The 20,014-nt window shown below is 40.5% G+C and overlaps 2 protein-coding genes across 2 annotated transcripts; one reads left to right on the forward strand and one right to left on the reverse strand.

Moving 5' to 3' along the window:
• Window positions 1-5,162: 5,162 nt before the first annotated feature.
• On the reverse strand, window positions 5,163-8,249 carry kbtbd13b (kelch repeat and BTB domain containing 13b). The gene has a single exon (XM_023419925.2). The coding sequence runs from the start codon at window positions 7,776-7,778 to the stop codon at window positions 6,333-6,335; it is 1,446 nt and encodes a 481-aa protein (XP_023275693.1). The 5' UTR covers window positions 7,779-8,249; the 3' UTR covers window positions 5,163-6,332.
• Window positions 8,250-11,986: 3,737 nt separating this feature from the next.
• LOC111665057 (serine/threonine-protein kinase pim-3-like) lies at window positions 11,987-19,257 on the forward strand. The gene is made up of 6 exons (XM_023419926.2): window positions 11,987-12,291; window positions 13,212-13,321; window positions 14,868-14,918; window positions 15,340-15,703; window positions 16,729-16,905; window positions 17,008-19,257. The coding sequence occupies exons 1-6, from the start codon at window positions 12,222-12,224 to the stop codon at window positions 17,196-17,198; spliced, it is 963 nt and encodes a 320-aa protein (XP_023275694.1). The 5' UTR covers window positions 11,987-12,221; the 3' UTR covers window positions 17,199-19,257.
• Window positions 19,258-20,014: the final 757 nt, after the last annotated feature.

Raw genomic sequence — 20,014 nt, forward strand, 5'->3', positions numbered from 1 at the left:
CACCCAAAGAAGAGTGAATATCTTTATTAAATATCACCCTGGTGTGTGAAAAGGTGTTAGTTAGAATGTCTTTAGCTTAGCTTAGCTCAAGGACTGCAAGCAGGGGGAAACTGTTAGCATACCTCTGTCAAAGGGAGGCAGCGATGGGAGAACATGCTGTTTTATATGCTAGTTAGCTGCTGGCTAACCTGCAAAGTGTTTTTAATCTTCAGTCCTTCTAACCCGACACGCCACAATAACAGATGAATGTGTCTCTATAAATCATCCTGATTTATTTCAGCAGTGTATTTCAAAACACAACACAACGCGCTCCGGTGATGAACGACCAGCCGCTCCCAGCAGCCCCCTGGATGCTATGACGCTAATCACGCTAATGACAACTCAATGTGAAAAAAACATATTGAGATGAGTTAAGAGGTCAAAGATCAGCTGTCTCCAGCCTGGTGAGAAATGTCTCTAGCCACGCCTCCTCGCCACACACACACACACACACACACACACACACACACACACACACACACACACACACACACACACACAGTCTAAATCACTGACTGGTTAAAGGGAAGCAGACAGAAACACTCAGCTGCTTTAAAATATATTCATACACTTAATATTCATGGGAGTCACACATCATTGTCTGCGTATTCTGACATGAGGGGGAAACATGGGGGACAGGCGGGAGTGGGTGGAGGTCAGGGGGAGGGGCCTCATTCAGAACAAGGAGACACAAAGGAAGGGACACCTGTTACCATCTGGACCGAGACTCACTTGTTTTTTGTTTTCTCTTAAAATGATAGAAGACTGAAATTTAAATGAAATGTGGAATCGATCATGTTGATGTTGGAGGGAACTTGTTGGAAACTTGGAAACACAGTATTTCTGACTGTTCCCTCAGGTACACTTACCTGAGGGACACCTACACTTAACTAAATCTGCGTGCATGGATAGAAACCAAAAGGACTATGGACTATATTTTTATAGTAAAACATGTGAATGAGTGTGTTATGAATTTTTTGTCACTTTGGTATCCAACAGCATCAAAGCCCTGATGTGCACTCAGTGGTGGAAGAAGTACTTTGATCTTTTACTAAAATAAAAGTACTAATACAACGATGCAAAAATACTATAATCAGCAAAGAAAAACATTTTATCACAATTTTTTACACAGTAAAAATAAAATAGTAGTAAATTGAAAGTAAATGAGAATAAATAGAACTCCACAAAATAAATGTAACAAAAAATAAAAATTGAATGGACAGAATAAAAATGTCCCCTGTGACTGTTATATATGATTATATATGATATTATTAGATTGTTAATGCATCAGTGATTAAGCTGCATTTCACTGCTGTTTTATCTGCTTTATATACAGGAGTTAGGTGATTGGTGGGAGAGGAAAGAAAGTGAAACACTTCTTTTTATAAGGGTTCATTAGCCGAAAACAGTGCAAACATCTGGTTTAATATAAAATGAGAGACCAGCTGGGGTCACACCAACATGTATGAACCTTCATTTTGATCTCAGCTACACACCTGTAAAGTTTCACGACTGTATCACGCACAACTGTGACATAACATAAAAATATATAAAGACATGCCACAGCAGTCAAAACCACACACACATTCAACAAGTCATGCTGTTACAGCTGTTAATAAACACTAAACCTAACCAATATTTTGCATGTAAAATATGAAGTGTAGTCAAGTGGAGTCAAAAGTTTAGCATTTCCCTCTGAAATGTAGTTGGCAGCTTTAAATGGAAAGATGCCTGCACTTCATGTTCTGTCCAGCAGGGGGGGGTGTCTTTGTCTTTGAGGTCAACAGGTTCAACTCCAGCTTTTGTCTCCCCCTTTCCTCCCTCCCCCTCTGTCTCTGTTCTTCTCTTTATTTACTTCACTGGGTTTTAAAATGTAAAAACTCAAATGTAAACATTTAAAAACTGGCACAAGACATTATTTTGTAAGGAGGGGGGCAGGGGAGGAAGGGGTGAGGGGGGTGAGATGAAGGAAGTGTGGGATGGATGTTTTTACACTGACAACTTCTAAAGACTATTAAACTGGGTGTGTGTGTGTGTGTGTGTGTGTGTGTGTGTGTTTCTTTAAAAGCAATGAAAGCAGCTGATGATGCTGAAGCAGCAGAGAGGTGAACCAAGGACACGCTGGCTCACACACACACACACACACACACACACACACACACACACACACATAAATACACATAATACACATATATACAGCATGCAGACACAGAGGAGTTTCAAGGGAGAAAGATGGAAAGAGAAAAATACATGTTGAGTTAAAGCTCCTCCAGTGTAAAGGTCTGTGTCCATGTGTAGTGTGATTATAGATCAGCTCTAGCTTCTATATTAATACTGTGAAAGTATCAAAGCCTCAGTCCACAGAGAAATGCACACAGCCTGTATTCAGAAACTGAGCCTTAAAACCAGCCGTCAGGACTTCTGGAACTTTGTGATGTCACAACAAAGCAGCCACCAAGCCCCGCCCACCTGGACCCACCATCCAAACCTTATAGGATTTGGTTTCTCTGAGTGTTTTTACCTGAAGTCTGCTATATTTTTATTGGATCACTCAGAAAACAGTCAGCCAATCAGAAGAGAGGCTCAGAGACAGGCTAGCTGTTTCCCCCTGTTGCTGGTCTTTGTGCTAAGCTAAGCTAACTGGTTACTGGTTCCAGCTTCTTATTCAATGTCTTCTCATTCAACTCTGCAAGAAGGCAAATATGAGTTGAACAACCAGTGGTGGTCATTCCCAACACGGACCACACACACACACACACACACACACACACACACACACCCCGTTTAGCATCCTTAATGCCACATTTGTTTAAAGAAGACCAACTTCATGCTGCAGTCTATAAAGAGGCTCTTTTTTTTCCCGCTGAAAGAGAAAAACGACCGTTTACGGACTGAAACGTCTGAAATGACGACGAGACAACGCTCGTCTTTGTGTTGGAGGCTGTGAAGAGGAGAGGGGGGTGGGGCTGTACCTCCTCTCCCGATGGATGAGGAGGGTCTTTACTTCAAATTCATAATTGTATAGAGCTGATAAATATCACCTTGTTATATGAAACTGTAAAAGTTTTAAAGACAGACGGGACCGGAGTGTGTCTGCAGAACATTTATTGTAATTCATTATAAAATAATATTTTGTAAGTGTGCACAGGTCAGTTTGGTTTTTTCTTGTTTTTCAAAACAGTTAAGGGCAGCAGCTCAGTGCGGTGGCAGCATGAAATAATAAAGGATAAGACTTGTAATTGTCGACTAATTCTGTCAAATGTTTATGTTAATATTGAAACCTCAAATACAAAACTCCAATTTTCAAACAATCTTTTTAAATCTTCATTCATCCAAAATTTCTAGAATTTTCTAGTTATGATTATTATTACTTATTGAATTCTACTTGAAATGTTTTAATCTTACTTCAACCATGTCTTTATACATTTATTTTGTGTTGTATAAATTAAGCTTATTTTTGTTTATATGTAACACATTATAACACCAATAACAACTTAAATTGTTAATCACTGGATGTGTCAATTCCAAATCCATGTGTAAAGTAAGGAGGGTGTAATGTACAGTAACTCTTATATATAAATGTTAATAAGGGACTTTTCAAATGAAGGGTTTTTGCCTTTTCAAGTTAATGACCAACTGAAACATTTTCAGGGGTAAATTAAGGATAAATTGATGAAATTATATTTTAATGGTATTTAAGTGAGAGGTCAAGTATCGTGTGTGTGTGTGTGTGTGTGTGTGTGTGTGTGTGTGTGTGACCTAGTTCCTCTGCAGTGCTGGTGGGATAAAAATACAGAGATCATAAAGCTTGTGTCACCTCTCTGACCTCATCCTACAGTCGAAACAAATAACACTGTCATCTGTTATCAGCCCATCACAGTGTTTTCCCTCACAGAGCTCGTTCTTATCCGTCAACTTGGAAAATCTCTGTACTGAAAAAGACCCTCACACTTCTCTGTCAGCTTCTGGAGGCCCCTGAACCCGAGATAGCAAGGGGCCCCAGGGCTCTGTATGAAGTCATAGTTAAAGTCAAAGAACTCAGTAAGAGACGAAAACAACCACTTGAATTAAAGCACATAAATATTTGCATCAGTATTTACTCAGAATACAGAAAGCACAAGTTCTCATCGTTATATTTTGTGATAATTATCAGTAAAGTAACAAGTAACTAAAGCTGCCTAACAAATGTAGTGCAACAACTACAATCAACACTTTGTGGTTGTATCCCTCCGCCACTCAGACTAGTTTCAGATTACATCTGTTTGTCCAGTCAGTCCAAGTCTTGAGTAAGTTTGTCCTTGAGTCTAAGTGGACGTTTGTACCAAATGTGGAGAAGTTCTGTCAAGGCTTTACTGAGATATCCCATTCACAAGGTCAAAACTGAGTTTTGTGAGGTCACCATGCCCTTGACCTTTGACCTTTGACCATTAAAATTTAATAGGATTTGAAGAAGTTAAGTCAAGGCGTTACGGAGTTCTGGCTGTCGTCGGCACGGAGGAATAATAAAATGTGGAGGATTGGGAGTATGAAGAGTGAAGTACGTATAACATGGAATCAGTCAAGTAAAGTTCAAGTATCTGAAAACTGTGTTTAAGTGAGTAAATGTACTAGTACATGTGAATGTAAACAAAGAGGAACCATCACAGTATTATTCTGGGTATCTAAGGTTTTGTTCTGAATAAGCTGAAGCGTGACAGACGCATCATTTCGAGCTGAGTTGAGTTCAGGGCAGGAAATCAGAGCCTCTCATCATGTGGTCAAACACTGATAACCAGATTAACGTCCACAGATAGACGCTCATCCATCACGGCTCTGGTTCCTGGCTTCACTCCCAGACTGGAGCTGGGAGTGAAGCCGGCCCGAGCGCTGTGTCCCGGACTGACCCCCGTCTCTCTCTCTCTCTCTCTCTCTCTCTCTCTCTCTCTCTTTATTCGGGGTCAGATTTCGCATCGCTGCCTGCTGCTGCTGGCGTCCCGCCCAGCTGCCCGTGGTGCCTGGCTCTGCCTGCCGTGAACCTCCATCATCATCATCATCATCGCCGCTCGGTGCCAACAGGAAACAGTGGCTGCTGCAGGAAACAGAAGCTCTGTGTGAGGACGAACACTGGAGTTCACACTGAGGGACACACTGATGAAACACACATTTATTAAACACATTAAACACATTCTGATGATGGTGGACGACGTTTAGTAAACTCTGTTTTTTCTTCTCCAACGATTCCCCTGAAGTGACTGATTTCTATCATATAAATCACAGTTTTATCCAAAATGTTTTCAGTCCTAGATGAAAAACAGTTTCTCATGTAAACTAAAGAGATTTAAAAAACATGAATATCAGTAAACAGACAAACAAGAACATATAACAATCTATAACAAGAAGGATATTACAGGGCGACAATCATTACCCCGAAGCGTCTGAGAATCAGTGTGTGGATGTATTTTGGGTTCTTCAATATGGATGGAAAAAAATAAACCGTTTTTACACACTTTTTTTTAAATCATGGACCTCTAAACTGACAAATTAGACAACGTACCACTATCTGATAAGATTTTTGCCTTTAGATGTTTTACTACAGAAAGTGTTAGAAACCCAGATGGATGGAATTATAGTGAAAATAAATTATTCCCCTTTTTTGCTGGGAACCCCCAGGAGCCCTCTCAAGGGTCCCCGGTAGCTCACCTGGTGGAGCGCGGACCATAAAGCCCTGGAAACTGGAATGATGACTGAAAACCCAGATTCATTCACATAACATCACTCAGTGGAAACACAGAACATTTCACAGTTGTGTTTTGTTGACTTCTATTTTGTGGAAATGTGGCTAATACCAAGATTTAGTTAACACGTAAGGATATATAGCCTGCACTTATGTTTCATTGGTTTCGAGATAATGACAGTGTGGAAATATATAGATTAACTGTCTTTCTGAAGGATAGGATACACCTACTGAACTGCATTATTAATTATCTGTCCAATGACTATCAATTGGTGCGTCAATCAGATCACCGGATACGGGACTATTGATTCTGTTTCCCCTAACCCCGTCTTAAACTCAGCTTTACCCTAACCCAACCACAAGAGGGCAGTGCTACAGGAAACACCATTCATAGACCATGTTTGACTTCTTTGGGTTGTCACCTTGTCCTCAGATCTCAGCAAACACCTTGGTGGGAACATTATTATCATTACTGACTATGAAACCCCATAGTTGTAATAAATGGTAACCGTCCTTTACATTTATCGGAGTGTAGGCCAGTATAAAAAAACATATTCCAATCCAATCCATTCAAATGAAGTCACTCCTGCAGCGTGACAGAGTTTGGCAGCCGGAGCAGAAACGTCCACACTGATCCACTTCTCGGGAAACCCTTCATCTGCCGTCGGGGCTTCCAGGTTTTGCCGTCGACGCCGTACTCCAGAGTCGTGCTCCTGTTGAGGGTGAACACAGAGTCGCCTCTCACCACGGCGGTGAACAGTGAACCTTTGCTGTTGGCAAAGTGTCCCGGCAGCGACGACCACTGGCCCGAGCTTAGATTGTAACAGTCCATGAGGCATCGCAGGAAGTCGTCAGACGGCCCGTTTCTCATGACGTACAAGTTGTCCCTGTGGCCGACCACGCAGTGGCCGTAGCTCTGGTGCCTGATCAGCGTGGTAACGAGCCGCCATTCGTCTTTTCCTGGGACATACTCGTAGATCTCCGTGGTCTCCATCGGTCTCCATAGACACACAAATATTCTTCTCATAGCTTTGGTGCATGCCACTCCCGCCGCTGGCCGAGGTAAGTGAGCGGCGAACGTCCAGCTTCCGGTCTTTATATCATACATTTCCACAGATGACATCACCGTTCGCTCGTATTCTCCTCCGATGGCGTAAAGCCGACTGTCTGCACCGACAAGGCTGAGATTGTAGCGCATCTGTGCCGGACCCGGGATCCGGCTCCAGCTGTTGTTTTCAACGCTGTAGCAGAAACAAGAGTCCACGACTTGTTTGTGGACGCCATGAACTCCTCCAACGATGTAGAGCCTGTTGTCTAAAACGGTCACTCCAGCCATGGAGGTGCTGGCCTCTAGTGGAAGATCTGTTAATACTTTCCAATTATTGCCAGTTTCATCCAGGTAGCAGACCGTCCTGGAGGCAGCGTGTATGGTTTCATCCACGCCGCAGGTCACGTGGGCGCCTACAGCCACGAAAACACTCGGGGTCAGAGACTCCACGTAGGAGATCAGCTCAGCCGGTAAAGTTTTCCTGACCTCCGCCTCCAGGTCGCCGTACATGTCTCGGATGAACAGCGCGGCGCTGCGGTACAGATCCATGAGGCCGAAGGTTGCAGCAGTGTGATACATCAGCAAGCAGTTATCAGAGTCGATGAGGTTGATGAGATGTTTGGTGAGCGGCGCCACCTGCAGGAAGGCGGCGCATTCAATGGCCTCAACGATGTCGTCGGCATCCAGGACCGGCATCTCCCCTCGTAGAACCGCCAAGGCGATGAGGAAGCCTCGGGCTCGCAGAGACTTGAGGTGGATTTCCTCCTGCCGACACTCCTTCATCCCGGAGCGATACAGAGCTTGGAAGTAGTCGCAGCTCTGAACAAGTAACATCTTCTCCTCGGAGAAGTGAGTGTCCCCAACCACCACAGTTAACCTCGCTGAGACGAGACCAGAAGCAGAACAAGGCGGAAACCTTCCACTGTCTGCAGGTTCCCAGCTGCGGCCGTCCTCTGGTTCACTGCTGTGCGCTGACATTACTGTTCTCTGAAAATATCCTCCATGAAAATGACTCAAGAGGCTGAAGCGGATCCAAAAAGCGGAGCTGGAATCGAAGTGACCCAGCACGAAGCCGCTTCACTCTTCTGGGAGGATCATTTGTTTCACAGCTTTCAAAATAGAAGCAGCTAAACATAGACGAGAACAAATGACCCGAGTCACATTCATGTTGTGGACCGGAGGGCAATAAGCACATGCAGAGATAGTGATACCTGCTGCTGCTGCTGCTGCTGCTGCTGCAAACCTAAAGGGTCAGTTCACCCAAATCACAAAGTACATCTTTTCTGATTTACCTGTAGAGTTTTAGCAGAACAAAGTACATCATCTACAACTTAAACTCAAGACTATTGTCTTGGCTTGATACAAATTCAGATTTTATTTGTCCCTTATTTGTAACTGTGTCCAAGACAGAATCTGAGCTTGAATATATGATGATCATTTTGGTTTGAGTTGTAAAAGGGTTTTGAGATATTTTCTTTTACCTGAACAACAGAAGTGAAGAAACCAATGAAAACTGACATTAAACTATTGAAAATGAATTTCTACTTTTTCTTACCTACTTTGTTGTTTACAATTTCTGGTCTCGTCTGGTGAAAACTAAAGTGTAAAAACTTGACAGGTTCAACTGTCTTAAGATATAACCTCTGCAGGTCAAATTAAATGTCATTTCAAACTCTAAGGTGAAGGTTTGGTTAATCATAGACACAAAAACAACTTGGGTCGGTTTAGGGAAAGGTCGTGGTTTGGTTTAAAACTAGCCTACTGCATTGTTAGGGTTAGGGGATGTTTGTTGTCATGGTTACAATAGTGAGACAGGAACAATTGTAGGAATGGTTACGAAAAATTTCCAATACTTTGCTGATCCAACCTTCCCTTGTGTATCCTTCTTCCTAGAGTTATAAATACTCAGGCTGCTCAGGAGCTTGAACATATATAAATGTTGTTTTTGGGGTATTCCACTTGATTATTACAAATCAAGAAAAATCTGTGATATCACACACAAGAAACTGGAGCTTTTGGATCAAGTGGCTCATGATTTCCAGCTTCCTCTGACATCTTTCTTTCCTTCTTTTCTCCACAAACAGAGTGGAGGCTGTTTTTTTTTGCTGATGGCTGAGATACTAATGAGAAAATAAACTACTCTGAATTTCCTGAACAGATGTTGAGGCAGGTTTTAAGTCAACACATCATGGGATCATTCTGCTGTAGATGTGTGGGTGATGTAAATAGTGAAAAACTGAAACACTGATGTGATGTCTAACCTCATGATCATCAGGCGAGTGTTTGTGTGTGTGGACGTGAGCTCAGATCAGTTCGAAGATGTTTGTTATGTCTCAGCAGAACAAAAGCACTTCTCTGTTTGCGTGTTTAAACCTGTTTTCTGTCAATCTGTCTCCGAACATCCACTTACAGTGAAGGAGGAGGGGCTGACCTACATTCAAACTGGCTGGGGCACAGATACTACAGTAGGTCATGTGATCCGGTCACCACTCCCCCCTCCCTCCCTCCTTCCCTCAGTCACAAAAATCCCACTGGCTCCAGCAGCAACCCTTGTTTTGATCTGGTCGACTGCAGGTGCTGCTCCGGTCCTCACGGTTACAACACAACAGAAGAAGACACAGACAAATGTACACATAACCCCAATTGTTATGAGTTATACAAAGCAGTAATTAAATGCATTGTAAAACTCTAAAATGAATTCACATGCTGGTAAGTTTTAATTAGCATGTCTGTAGGCTTTAAAACTTACAGGCATAATTAATTTTAGAGCCATTAGTTAGAGCCTATAGTTGAAATGAAGTATAGACTGATGAAAAAATGGAGCTAAAGAAGAAATGTAATAGAATAATCTTTGGTTGTATGGTACATGCCACATGTTTTTCTGGTTGTGACCAAACCACAGCTAAAAGGATAGGTAGCGGTTTGCTAACATGTTAGCCACATCTATAATTTGAGCCACAAAACATTATTGTTGACAAAACTTTGTTCTGTATTTTTAGTTACTGCCATTATGTCAGTGGGATTTTGAATGAGGTTTTTCTCATTTCAGAAACAAAACATGGAAGTTCCAGTTTCACTTCAGTTCTCTATTGACACGCTGCATGGCTAAAAATAAATTAGAAATTGTCTTTGTTTAAAAAACAAAAAACAGAAGTCACCAGAGTGAGTTAATGTTAACAACTACCAGCTGTTTTAGGAAAATGCTGAGACTTTTAAAAACCAAAAACATCATTATTTACAGTCGTCTTGTTATTTTAGTTCATGTATGTGTCCCTTCTGTTAGACATGGTGTTCACCTTTCAGGTGTGTTTCTGGTTCAGAGCTGAATCAGTGTGTGATGACTCAGCAGTAATTCAGCCTCAGCTCGCTCTGGTCCCATGCTGTGACTCCGGTCAGCTAAACACTCTCAGCTTGAAATGCAAATGCAAATTACTGTGTTGCATTAATAAATATATATTTCTGTTGCTTCATTAGTGAGGTTGATCTCATTCATTTTGCAGGCTTATGTAACTCTGAGTAACACACACTGTCTTACATAAGCTGATGTCAGGTGGCAAAAAGTGGGGACGCACATGATCCACAACAGAGCAGCCAGAACGCTGAGTGAGGGAACAGAGAGCAGGAAAATATTCAGCATTTCTCTTGATTGATTGCTGGAAGCACTGGTGCCGACTGCCAGGGATGGAAAATTATTTGTACAGCATGACTTTCAATGTACTGTACAGGCTGAATGGCTCTAAAATTAATTATGCTTGGAAGTTTTAAAGCCTACAGACATGCTAATTAAAACTTACCAGCATGTGAATTCATTTTAGAGGTTTACAATGCATTTAATTACTGCTTTGTATAACTCATAACAATTGATCCAAATATATCAAATCAAATGACAATGTGAAAATGGTCACATTCGGCTGCAGCAGGCAACTGACAGACACAGTTAGAGACCAGCTGGTGAACATACTGGAGCATTTAGTAGCTAAAGAAACAGATTTTTTCCACTGGAAGAAAAGATGGAGGAGACCAAAAACAGAGCTGAAAGAGAGGGAATACTGGACTTAGATTCATCAGGTGGACATAAACATGACTCAGAATGATATCCAGTAACTGCTGGATGTGTAAATAGGCTTGTATTGTATTTAATTATATAATTATATGTGTTGATATATGAACATCATTTGTAACATAAATGATATTTGAGTCCTGGATGATTTAAAAAAGACACAGAATAACAATAATAATGGGAGTGTGTAAGAGAACATAATTGATAATAGAGGCAACTGCTCTAATGATTGTTACATTATTTTAAATCCTGGACTTCTGCTGGTCACGGACTATGTTTACATTGTGGTATTGTTACATTACCTTAAGTATCTCAATACTTCTTCCACCACTGCTGGAAAGCAAACAATAACGCTGTATCACAGAATAACTGCTGCAAAATCACAGATTAATGTGAATTTGCCAGTGATGGAAGAAGTACTCGGGTATTTTATTTACCAACAACAAAAGGAGTCATTGTGTAGAGTTGGCTATTTCAAAGATCATTTATATTAACCTACATTATTGGATTATAATTTCGTTTACATTAATGTATTCATCATTTTTGATGTTTTGCAGCAAGTAAATGTGTGACTCATTTTAACTACTGTGTATACTTCTGAGGAGTTTAACCTATTATAACACAGCACAATGTATTTGATTTTATTTTGTATTGTATAAATAGTATATAATTGGTATCTGCAAAGTAACTAGGTGCTTAAGCTTTAAAATAAATGTGGTGGCTTAAAAAGCACACTATTTCCCTCTGAATTTTAGTGGGGTAGAAGTATGAAATATAATAAAAGAAAAACAGACGAGTAAAGTACAAATACCTCAAAACCATACTTAATTATTGCTGTTATTTTGAATATAAACCTTCTCAAGTGATTATTGAGGACTCTCTTCTTCAGCAGCACTGCCAGAATGAGTGACCATCTCTGAATGCCTCCGCCTGCCCTACTACGTAAAAGTAGTCCGTATGTTTTCTCGTTGTTTAGGGCTGCTTTTCCAGGTCGCAGACTTAAGCTCCGCCATGAATTGATACGACTCCACACACTAACATTTCTCTGGTATGGTAGTGTGAGTGTAAAGCAGCAGGTTCGGTGGTGTTATTTAATGTTCAGCGGAGGTCAGGCGGAATGATATATGTGATCTTTGTAAATATCCAAGCGGTCGGAGCGGAGCAGCACAGGGGCGCGCGCTTCACTGGACGCTGGAGAAGTGTCTGTTGTGTGTGAATGGCCGGGACGTTGATGGATTTAACCGTTTTTTAATCGCGTTTCGCCCGCGAAAGGGCGTACGATTTCGCTGCTGGTTTGGTTTTACTACAAGAACAATTTCCAGGTGTATTTTGTTTTTTTGGGGGGAGAAGTCAGGGGCAGTATGCTGCTCTCTAAACTGGGTTCCTTCTCTCACAGCACGGATCTACCGGCGAAGCTCCAGCTGCAGCAAGGTAAGGCTGTTAACGGCAACATGCCAGCCGGTGTTACGTCGTGTTCTGTGACCCGTTATATTCTGTGAACCGATTACTTTCCTCTTACCTAACCTAATCTCTGGACGCCTAACCAAAACCTTAACCCAAAATAGATCCAACTAACCTGAAATAACTAACCAGGTCACTGATGCGAACCGGTCACATAAACCGGCGTAACACGTGTACGAGCAATTCAACAACTAACTGGCGAAAATGACAGAAACTAACCGCCATTTTCTAGACTGTATTATTCAAGTGCGTGTTTACTGTTTTTTATTTTAAAAAAATCACCATAAAACCCACATGGACTCGAATCATTTCAGCCGAAATGATCAAAAGCATCATATCTTCACATTTTAAAAGTCTTCACAGGCTAAAGTTGGTGTTTTTAGTGGAGAAATTGTAATAATTATTAAATTAATACATTTCTATTGCACCAATCGATTAGTGGACGCTTGTTAGACGATGACCTTTAAATAAAACTGCGTGGAGCCATTTTGAAAGACAGATGTTGTGCCAAAATGTGTTGTAACCTCGTAGTAAAACGGTCTCCTCTGTTGAAATGGTATTTTTTATTTACTTTATTCGTGTAACACAATTTAAAGAGTGGGTATTTGAGATGATGATAATGCTGGACAGTCCTCCATTTTTAAACGGCAGACACATAAACACATCTGAGGACATTTGTTTATGTACTCGTGTGTATTCGGTGATTTTTGGACATTTTATTGTTGAATTAAGTGCTTTACTTTTTAAATCGTATATAAACAGCTCGGTGTTAGACTGAAGCCGTAAAACAAGAACACATTTTTGGTGGGGTTTGGTGGGACGATTTTTGGCGCTAAACTCTACAGGGTGCAAATAATTTGAAATAATCCTATTATTTCTGTGTTTTGTAGCCAAGGCGGAGAAGCAGCCGTTTGAGAAACTGTACCGGCTGGGTTCGGTGCTCGGCAACGGAGGATTCGGCACCGTTTACTCGGCTGTTCGCCTGGACGACGGGCTGCCGGTAAGAGATGCTTTGTTTTGGTCCCGGCACATGGCCGCGGCTCGAAGCGATGTTACATAAAGCCATCAGCTGCGTTTCCGGCTGTGTCCTTCAAAATAAAAGCAACTCTAAAGTCTTCAAAAATATTATTAGAGATTGAATATTCTTTCTAAACCTTGGAAACAGTAGCTGACAGAACATTTCATTGTACTGATTTACACGCAGTAAAAAATCACAATGACACTGGAAACATTAGTTGTCAAACTCACCACAGCATTATTTAAATAGTTGATCATCAATTTGTCTATTTTCTTATTGATCAGTTGTCTGCTTTTCTAATTTCTTAGAGCCAAATATGGCCTCGTTAAATGTCTTACTTTGTCTGAATAATACTAGAATTTATATCACGCAGGACAAGGAAAAGCAGAAAGTTTAACATTTTGAGAAAACGTAAACATAAAAGTTTAGGAGTTTTTGCATAAAAATCAATTTGAATGGTTAATTGATTATTAAGATGGTAGGTAATTAATAGTCTTGGTCAACTAATCCGATAATCAATTAATTATTGCAGCTGTAAGATTTATATAAAAACTGTTTTTTTCCTGAGGAAGGAACAGGCTTGGAACTTGAGGTCTGCATCCAGCATTTATAGTATTAATAGTTTCCTAAAAGACCTGAAATGAATCAGCATGTGTGTGTTTATGCAAATCACATGATGTTTGGCAGAAGTCATAGCAGATCTTGGAGCTTCCTCCTCAGCTGATCGTTTTGTGACCTATGATTTAATAATTCACCACATGATGACTGAGTCATCATCACCCAGATGGTTCTGGTGATGCTGAATGTTAATTGCAGGAACTGTTGAACAGTTGGTAGATCAATGATTTATTCTGTAGTTTAATTTATTCACTTTACTGTGGGATGTACCATCTGTCCTCAGTCCACTGTTGTATCTCCAGCCATTTAATCAATGTTGTGATGTTTTGCATGATTTTAAATATTTTAATTTTAATAAAATTATGGCTTTGCTAAATATCTAAACCTACCAGTCTGTATCTGGACTGACTGAACTAAAGCATTTTCAGATTATGACAGCTGCTGCTTTCAACAAGAAGTCAACATCATGTGCTTTTATTTGGAAGGTCACATCTATTCTTTCACTTCCTGATGTATTGTTGTCAGTTCTGCAGCTTGATGCAGTGCCATGCTGTCTGCATGTGGTCTTTGTTTTCACAAAGAAAGTGGTGTTTTGTTGAGCTTCACTCTCTGCACATACTGAAAAATAATCCTGTTGTTTTGCTTTTTAGTCTTTGGGAACAGGAAGTAGTTACGTGTATCACACAAAACAGATGGGAAAACATGTTTATTCACAAATGAAGAAAAACATTTAAAGACAGAGGCAGCAAATTAAAAGCTTTTTGGTACTGTGTGATTTGTTATAGCTGCTGTTGTGCTTCATGTAAACTGTTTATCATGTTTTTTTGTTTTGAATAAGAATTCCTGTATGTTCATATGTTATTGGTGACTGTATGGAGGCTGTTTGTTAATGTTGTATGTTTCCATGCAGGTGGCGGTGAAACATGTGTGCAGGGACAGAGTCACTGAGTGGGGCACCCTGGTGAGATTTTCCTGCATTTTCACTCGCAGATTAACATGTTTACTGCCACTTCCTGTCAGATTTATCGCTTGATTAACATTTTGATGTGAAACAGTTTGAAATTAATGATAGTGTATTATATATTTTCATTCTCCATTATTTGTTTCTTGATTTAATCATTTTATCTATGAAATGTCCTCAGATGTGTAGTCATGTCTGATCATCAGTCCAAAACCCAAATATGTTGAGTTTGCTGTCATGCACGGCAAAGAAAGGCATCAAATCCTCACATTTCAGAGGCCTATAAATGACTAAAATGATTATTTGATTATTAAAATAGTTCTTGATTGATTTTCTGCCATTCTACTAATTGAGTAATTGTTGCAGCTCTGGTGATTTTATGGACAGTGAGTTGATCATTTTCTCTTTGATGCTTTCTCAGTGCGGCACTGTGGTTCCTCTGGAGATCGTGCTGTTGAAGAAAGTGGGCGAGGCATTTGGCGGCGTGGTGCGGCTGTTGGACTGGTGGGAGCGGGTGGACGGCTGGTTGATGGTGATGGAGCGTCCCGAGGTGGCTCAGGACCTGTTCGATTACATCACGGAGCGCGGCGCGCTGGACGAGGCGGTGGCACGTGGCTTCTTCCTGCAGGTACTGGAGGCGGTGCGTCACTGCTACACCTGCAGCGTCGTTCACCGAGACATCAAGGACGAGAACCTGCTCGTGGACCTGAGGACCGGACAGATCAAACTCATTGACTTCGGCTCAGGGGCTGTCCTCAAAGACACCGCCTACACCGACTTCGATGGTGAGTCTGATCATCTAGACTGACCAGACTTTGTTTCGTTGGTGTGGTTTTTGTAAGGTTGAAAAAAGATCAGGAAGTGTCTGGGCAGAATCTTTTAATTTTGTGAATAAGGTTGTCAGTGTAACCAAGACAACAACATAAACAGTCCTGTCTGTCCTTCTGACGGCCAATTAAAATTTCACAACATGTCAAACTTTTTTTAGGACTGATTTGGAAATTGGAACATTTTTAGAAAGAAAAAAGGTTTGGACAGTGTTTTGTACAATCAGGATTTTTGTGGTCGAAAGTTGGGGAAACTAAGACTTTTTTTGTTTGTTTTTAAACAGTAGGGCCAGTTTTTAGAAAGATGTCTGCATGTAAAGGAATCACAGTTTTAAGATATTAATTAGAAAAGTGAGAAGTTTTAGAAAATATACATTTTTTTTTTTTTGTAAGGTTGTCATTTTTATTCCAAATTTGTGACAAAGTGTGGAAAAGTAAGAAGGTTTTTAGAAAGTCTGAATTTTTGTTAAGTTGTGACATCTTTGAACTGATAGAGCTATTTTTTTGAAAAGTGAAATATTAAGGAATTTCGATAAAGTGGTGACAGTTCTGGAAAACAGACATTTGGTCTGGTTCCTGAGGGTTTTGATTTGGTTAGCGTCACGTTAGACTAGAGTACAGGTGATCAAACCTGTGTGTGTTTGTGTCATCGTCTAATGACAAAACATGCTTTCATGTTGACTGTGAAACCAGAATGTAGGTCACAGGATGACCCTCTCATCAGACACTAGTTCTGTTTACTTTGGTGAGAACAGATGAGCAGCATCTTTGTTCTGCTCAGGAAGTATTTATCAGAGGCACCAGCTGCTTCTCTTGTGACCAGCAGCCCTCGATAACAGGCAGCATGATGATGATGATGGTGATGGTGATGATTAGTCACTGCTTCCTCCTGCTGCCGGTGTTTCCCCACCACCACCACTCTGCGCACTCACTGAACAGTTGTGACTCAGGTCTCTGTTTTATGTCGTCCCTCTGCCTTCCAGGAACACGGGTGTACAGTCCTCCAGAGTGGATCCGGTTCCGGCGGTACCACGGTCGCTCCGCCACCGTCTGGTCACTCGGCGTGCTGCTGTACGACATGGTGTGCGGGGACATCCCCTTTGAACAGGACGAGGAGATCCTGAGGGGACGGATCTACTTCAGACGCAACATCTCCACAGGTCAGTCCGAGTGTGACGTGTCCGCTCTGCCTGTTAGCTCTTTGGCACTGCAGTGTGTTACTTCCTGTCCTTCTTCTTCACCTACTTGTTTTTGTGTCACAGAATGCCAGCAGCTGATTGGCTGGTGTCTGAGCCAGCAGCCGTCTCAACGGCCAACCCTGGAACAGATCCTCGTCCATCCCTGGGTGACCAGCAGCGACGGTCAGCAGACAGACGACGGCAGTATCATTCTTCACAACATTACAGCCGACTCCTCCTCCTCGTCTTCCTCCTCGAGCCAGCAGAGCCTCTGATTGGATGCACCTGAGGGGCTTGGCTTGGACTTGATTGACAGGTGTCCTCTGGTGTTTGAGTTTCCCCGTGATCGTGGGGTTGTTGCTCCAAGGAAGTTTTTTTTGTGGTGATGGAGTGAGTCATGGTCACAGTTCAGGATGCAGGTGACTCAGTGCTGGTCCACTGCGCCCCCTCCTGTTCAGACTATGGAGCAGATCACCTCTTCTCCATTTAGTGTTGCTGCTTGAGTGCCTTGACTTTAAAAGCTGCTCTGGGTGGAGTAACACCATGGTCGGGGGTTGGAGTTTTCTTCAGAGGCTCAAAAGAATCCTGATGTTTGAAATATAAAACGTTGTCAAATCAGATGTAAAATACTCACTCAGCAACTCTGTAGCTGCCATGTTGGGTCACATCAGTACAACAGAACAAAGGTGAACACACCTGAAATGTTATAATCGTCTATGGGGCTGCAACTACATATATTTCACTATTAATCAACCTGTCAATGATTTTGTCTAGTGATTGTTTCGTCTGTTAAATCTCACAATATATTGGAGAAATGTTCATCCGATTGTTTAGAGTCATAATCCAAAACGTTCAGTTTACAGTGATAGAAGCAGAAAATTCTCATGTTTAAACTAGCAAGGACTTTGCTTGAAAATCTAATTAATCACCTATCAAGATAGTTACTGATAATTTTCAAACAACTAATCACTCATTTGACGAATTGTTTCAGCCCCAGTTGTGTTTAAACTACATTTCCACTCAGCCAGATCAACCGGCCCTGAGGAACAGTTGGGAAATATGCTTATATATATATATATATATATGCTTTGTTGTCGAGAGTTAGGTGAGAGGATCAATATCACACTTATTTGTGTGGAAAATATGCTGCTATTGTGAGCAGCCAGTTAGCTTAGCTTAGCACAAAGACCAGAAATGGGGGAACGGCTAGTCTGGTCCTGTCTGAACGTAACACTAGAGGTCTCGCGATGGGATCACACCGGCTTCAACGCTGATTACTCCATCATTACTACATTAAATCTTACATCTTTAATCTGTGTAAAAACCAAATTGTCAAAACAATGATTTGTAGTTTTACAACAGTCATGTGGCTCTGAGCAGGTGCCAGAACAAGAAATTCTTCCACTCATAACCTCTTTAAAATGTTGCCTTACAGTTCAGGTTTTGTAGGGGCTAAACAAACAGGCTAGCTGTTTGCCTTTGTTTCCAGTCTTTGCGCTAAGCTAAGCAGCTACTGCTGTTAGCCTCATACGTGTCGTACAGACTAGTGTTGTATCAGTCTTCTCTTGCAAGAAAGCAAATAAACAAATTTCCCAAACTCTAAAACTCCTCATAAGTTTCAAGAACGTTTTCCGTCCAACCCCAAAATACACCCCTCCCATCTTTTAATATGAGCGCTGAGGCAGCGAAGCATCCTCACCTGCTGATGTGGAATACTTGAATACATATTTATCACTTCATAACACACACACACACACTACTCTGGAGGGCTGGGACTGGTTCTGAGTAGTTCTGATACCAAAACATGACTTTTTGATCCTTTTTTTTTTTTTTTAATTTATTTTTTTTTTTTTTTTTTCTGTCTTCTGTCCTCTGTCTCTCTCTCTCACAGGAAACACTTTGTCCTCCATCTTCTTTCACCCTCAGTCTCGGGGTGTAAAATGCACAGTCAATGCAAAAACTTAGTTTTGTATTTTGAATATATGTATTTGGTTTTTTTTGTTTTGTTTTGAATATATGTATTTGATTTTTATGTCTATCTTGTACATTGAATGTTTTTATTTATTTACAGAGACATTCCTCAGCTTGTGTTTATTTATTTATCTTCTGTTTAACCTTTAACATTTTTCTCTCATTTTTGTACATTTTTTTTTCCCTGTGAGCTAAAAATAAGAAGAAAAGTCAGGTTTGAATATTCTCAAGTCAGGTTTAAAAGTTTATACTAATTTTTGTTCTATTTGTTACAGTTTTTGATGTTTTGAATGTAAAATTCTGACAGGAAAAAGTATTTTTTCATGGAAATATTTCAAATTAAACTTTTTGTATATAAATGTATATATGTTGTCTCATTTGAAACTCTAACTTTTCTCTGTAACATCCACATTACTTAAAAAATATTCTCACTTTTTAACGTTTTAATGTATTACGTTGGTCTCTCCGAACTTTATTTGATGCTAAATCTCCTTAAAATCAGTTCAGAGAGTCATTGATACATGAAGAATATTCATTGTGTTTACATTATTTTAAGACGGACATTAATATTGTAAATGTGATCAAATAAACTGAAAATTCTAGGGAAACAGAAAATTACAGTAAAATAACTTGTCCAAAACAATCATTTCTCAGTTTAAGTGTTAAGAGCTCCATCAAAATTATATTGTGAAATACTATAAACATTACACATCAAATGTATTACTAAAGTAAAAGTACTGGTACCAAATTATACTTAGAGTACCAACTATAAAAGTAGTCTATATGCAAAATGGCCCATTTCATAATAATATTAGATATGTTTAATGTAAATGGTTGTAACTGGATGCATTAATGCATCACTTTAATGTTGCAGCTAGAAAAGGTGTAAAAAGCACAAATGAAATGTAGTGAAGTGGAAATATAAAGTAGCAGAAAATGGAAGTTCTAGTGAAGTACAAATACCTTGAAACTGTACATTAATGCAGTACATGCGGTAATATTAGCTTATTGTTTCTGTATGTGTTGCTTTTGTGTGTCACTTTTTTCATACAGAAAAATAAAAATATCCTGTCACTTGAAAGCTGTTGGAGTTTAAGGAGTTTAGTTTATCTGCAGCGAC

The sequence above is a fragment of the Seriola lalandi genome, unplaced genomic scaffold (assembly GCF_002814215.2).
Source record: "Seriola lalandi dorsalis isolate HSWRI2012SDOR001 ecotype SW California unplaced genomic scaffold, Sedor1 jcf7180002054614, whole genome shotgun sequence".
In the NCBI taxonomy this organism is placed as follows: domain Eukaryota; kingdom Metazoa; phylum Chordata; class Actinopteri; order Carangiformes; family Carangidae; genus Seriola; species Seriola lalandi.

What these genes read in the sequence shown, in the direction of transcription:
- kbtbd13b (XM_023419925.2), bottom strand. Translation starts at nt 7,778, where the DNA reads ATGTCAGCGCACAGCAGTGAACCAGAGGACGGCCGCAGCTGGGAACCT.
- LOC111665057 (XM_023419926.2), top strand. Translation starts at nt 12,222, where the DNA reads ATGCTGCTCTCTAAACTGGGTTCCTTCTCTCACAGCACGGATCTACCG. An exon ending in GCCTGGACGACGGGCTGCCG is followed by an intron (nt 13,322 to 14,867) that starts GTAAGAGATGCT and finishes GTTTCCATGCAG; the next exon opens with GTGGCGGTGAAACATGTGTG. An exon ending in CGCCTACACCGACTTCGATG is followed by an intron (nt 15,704 to 16,728) that starts GTGAGTCTGATC and finishes TCTGCCTTCCAG; the next exon opens with GAACACGGGTGTACAGTCCT.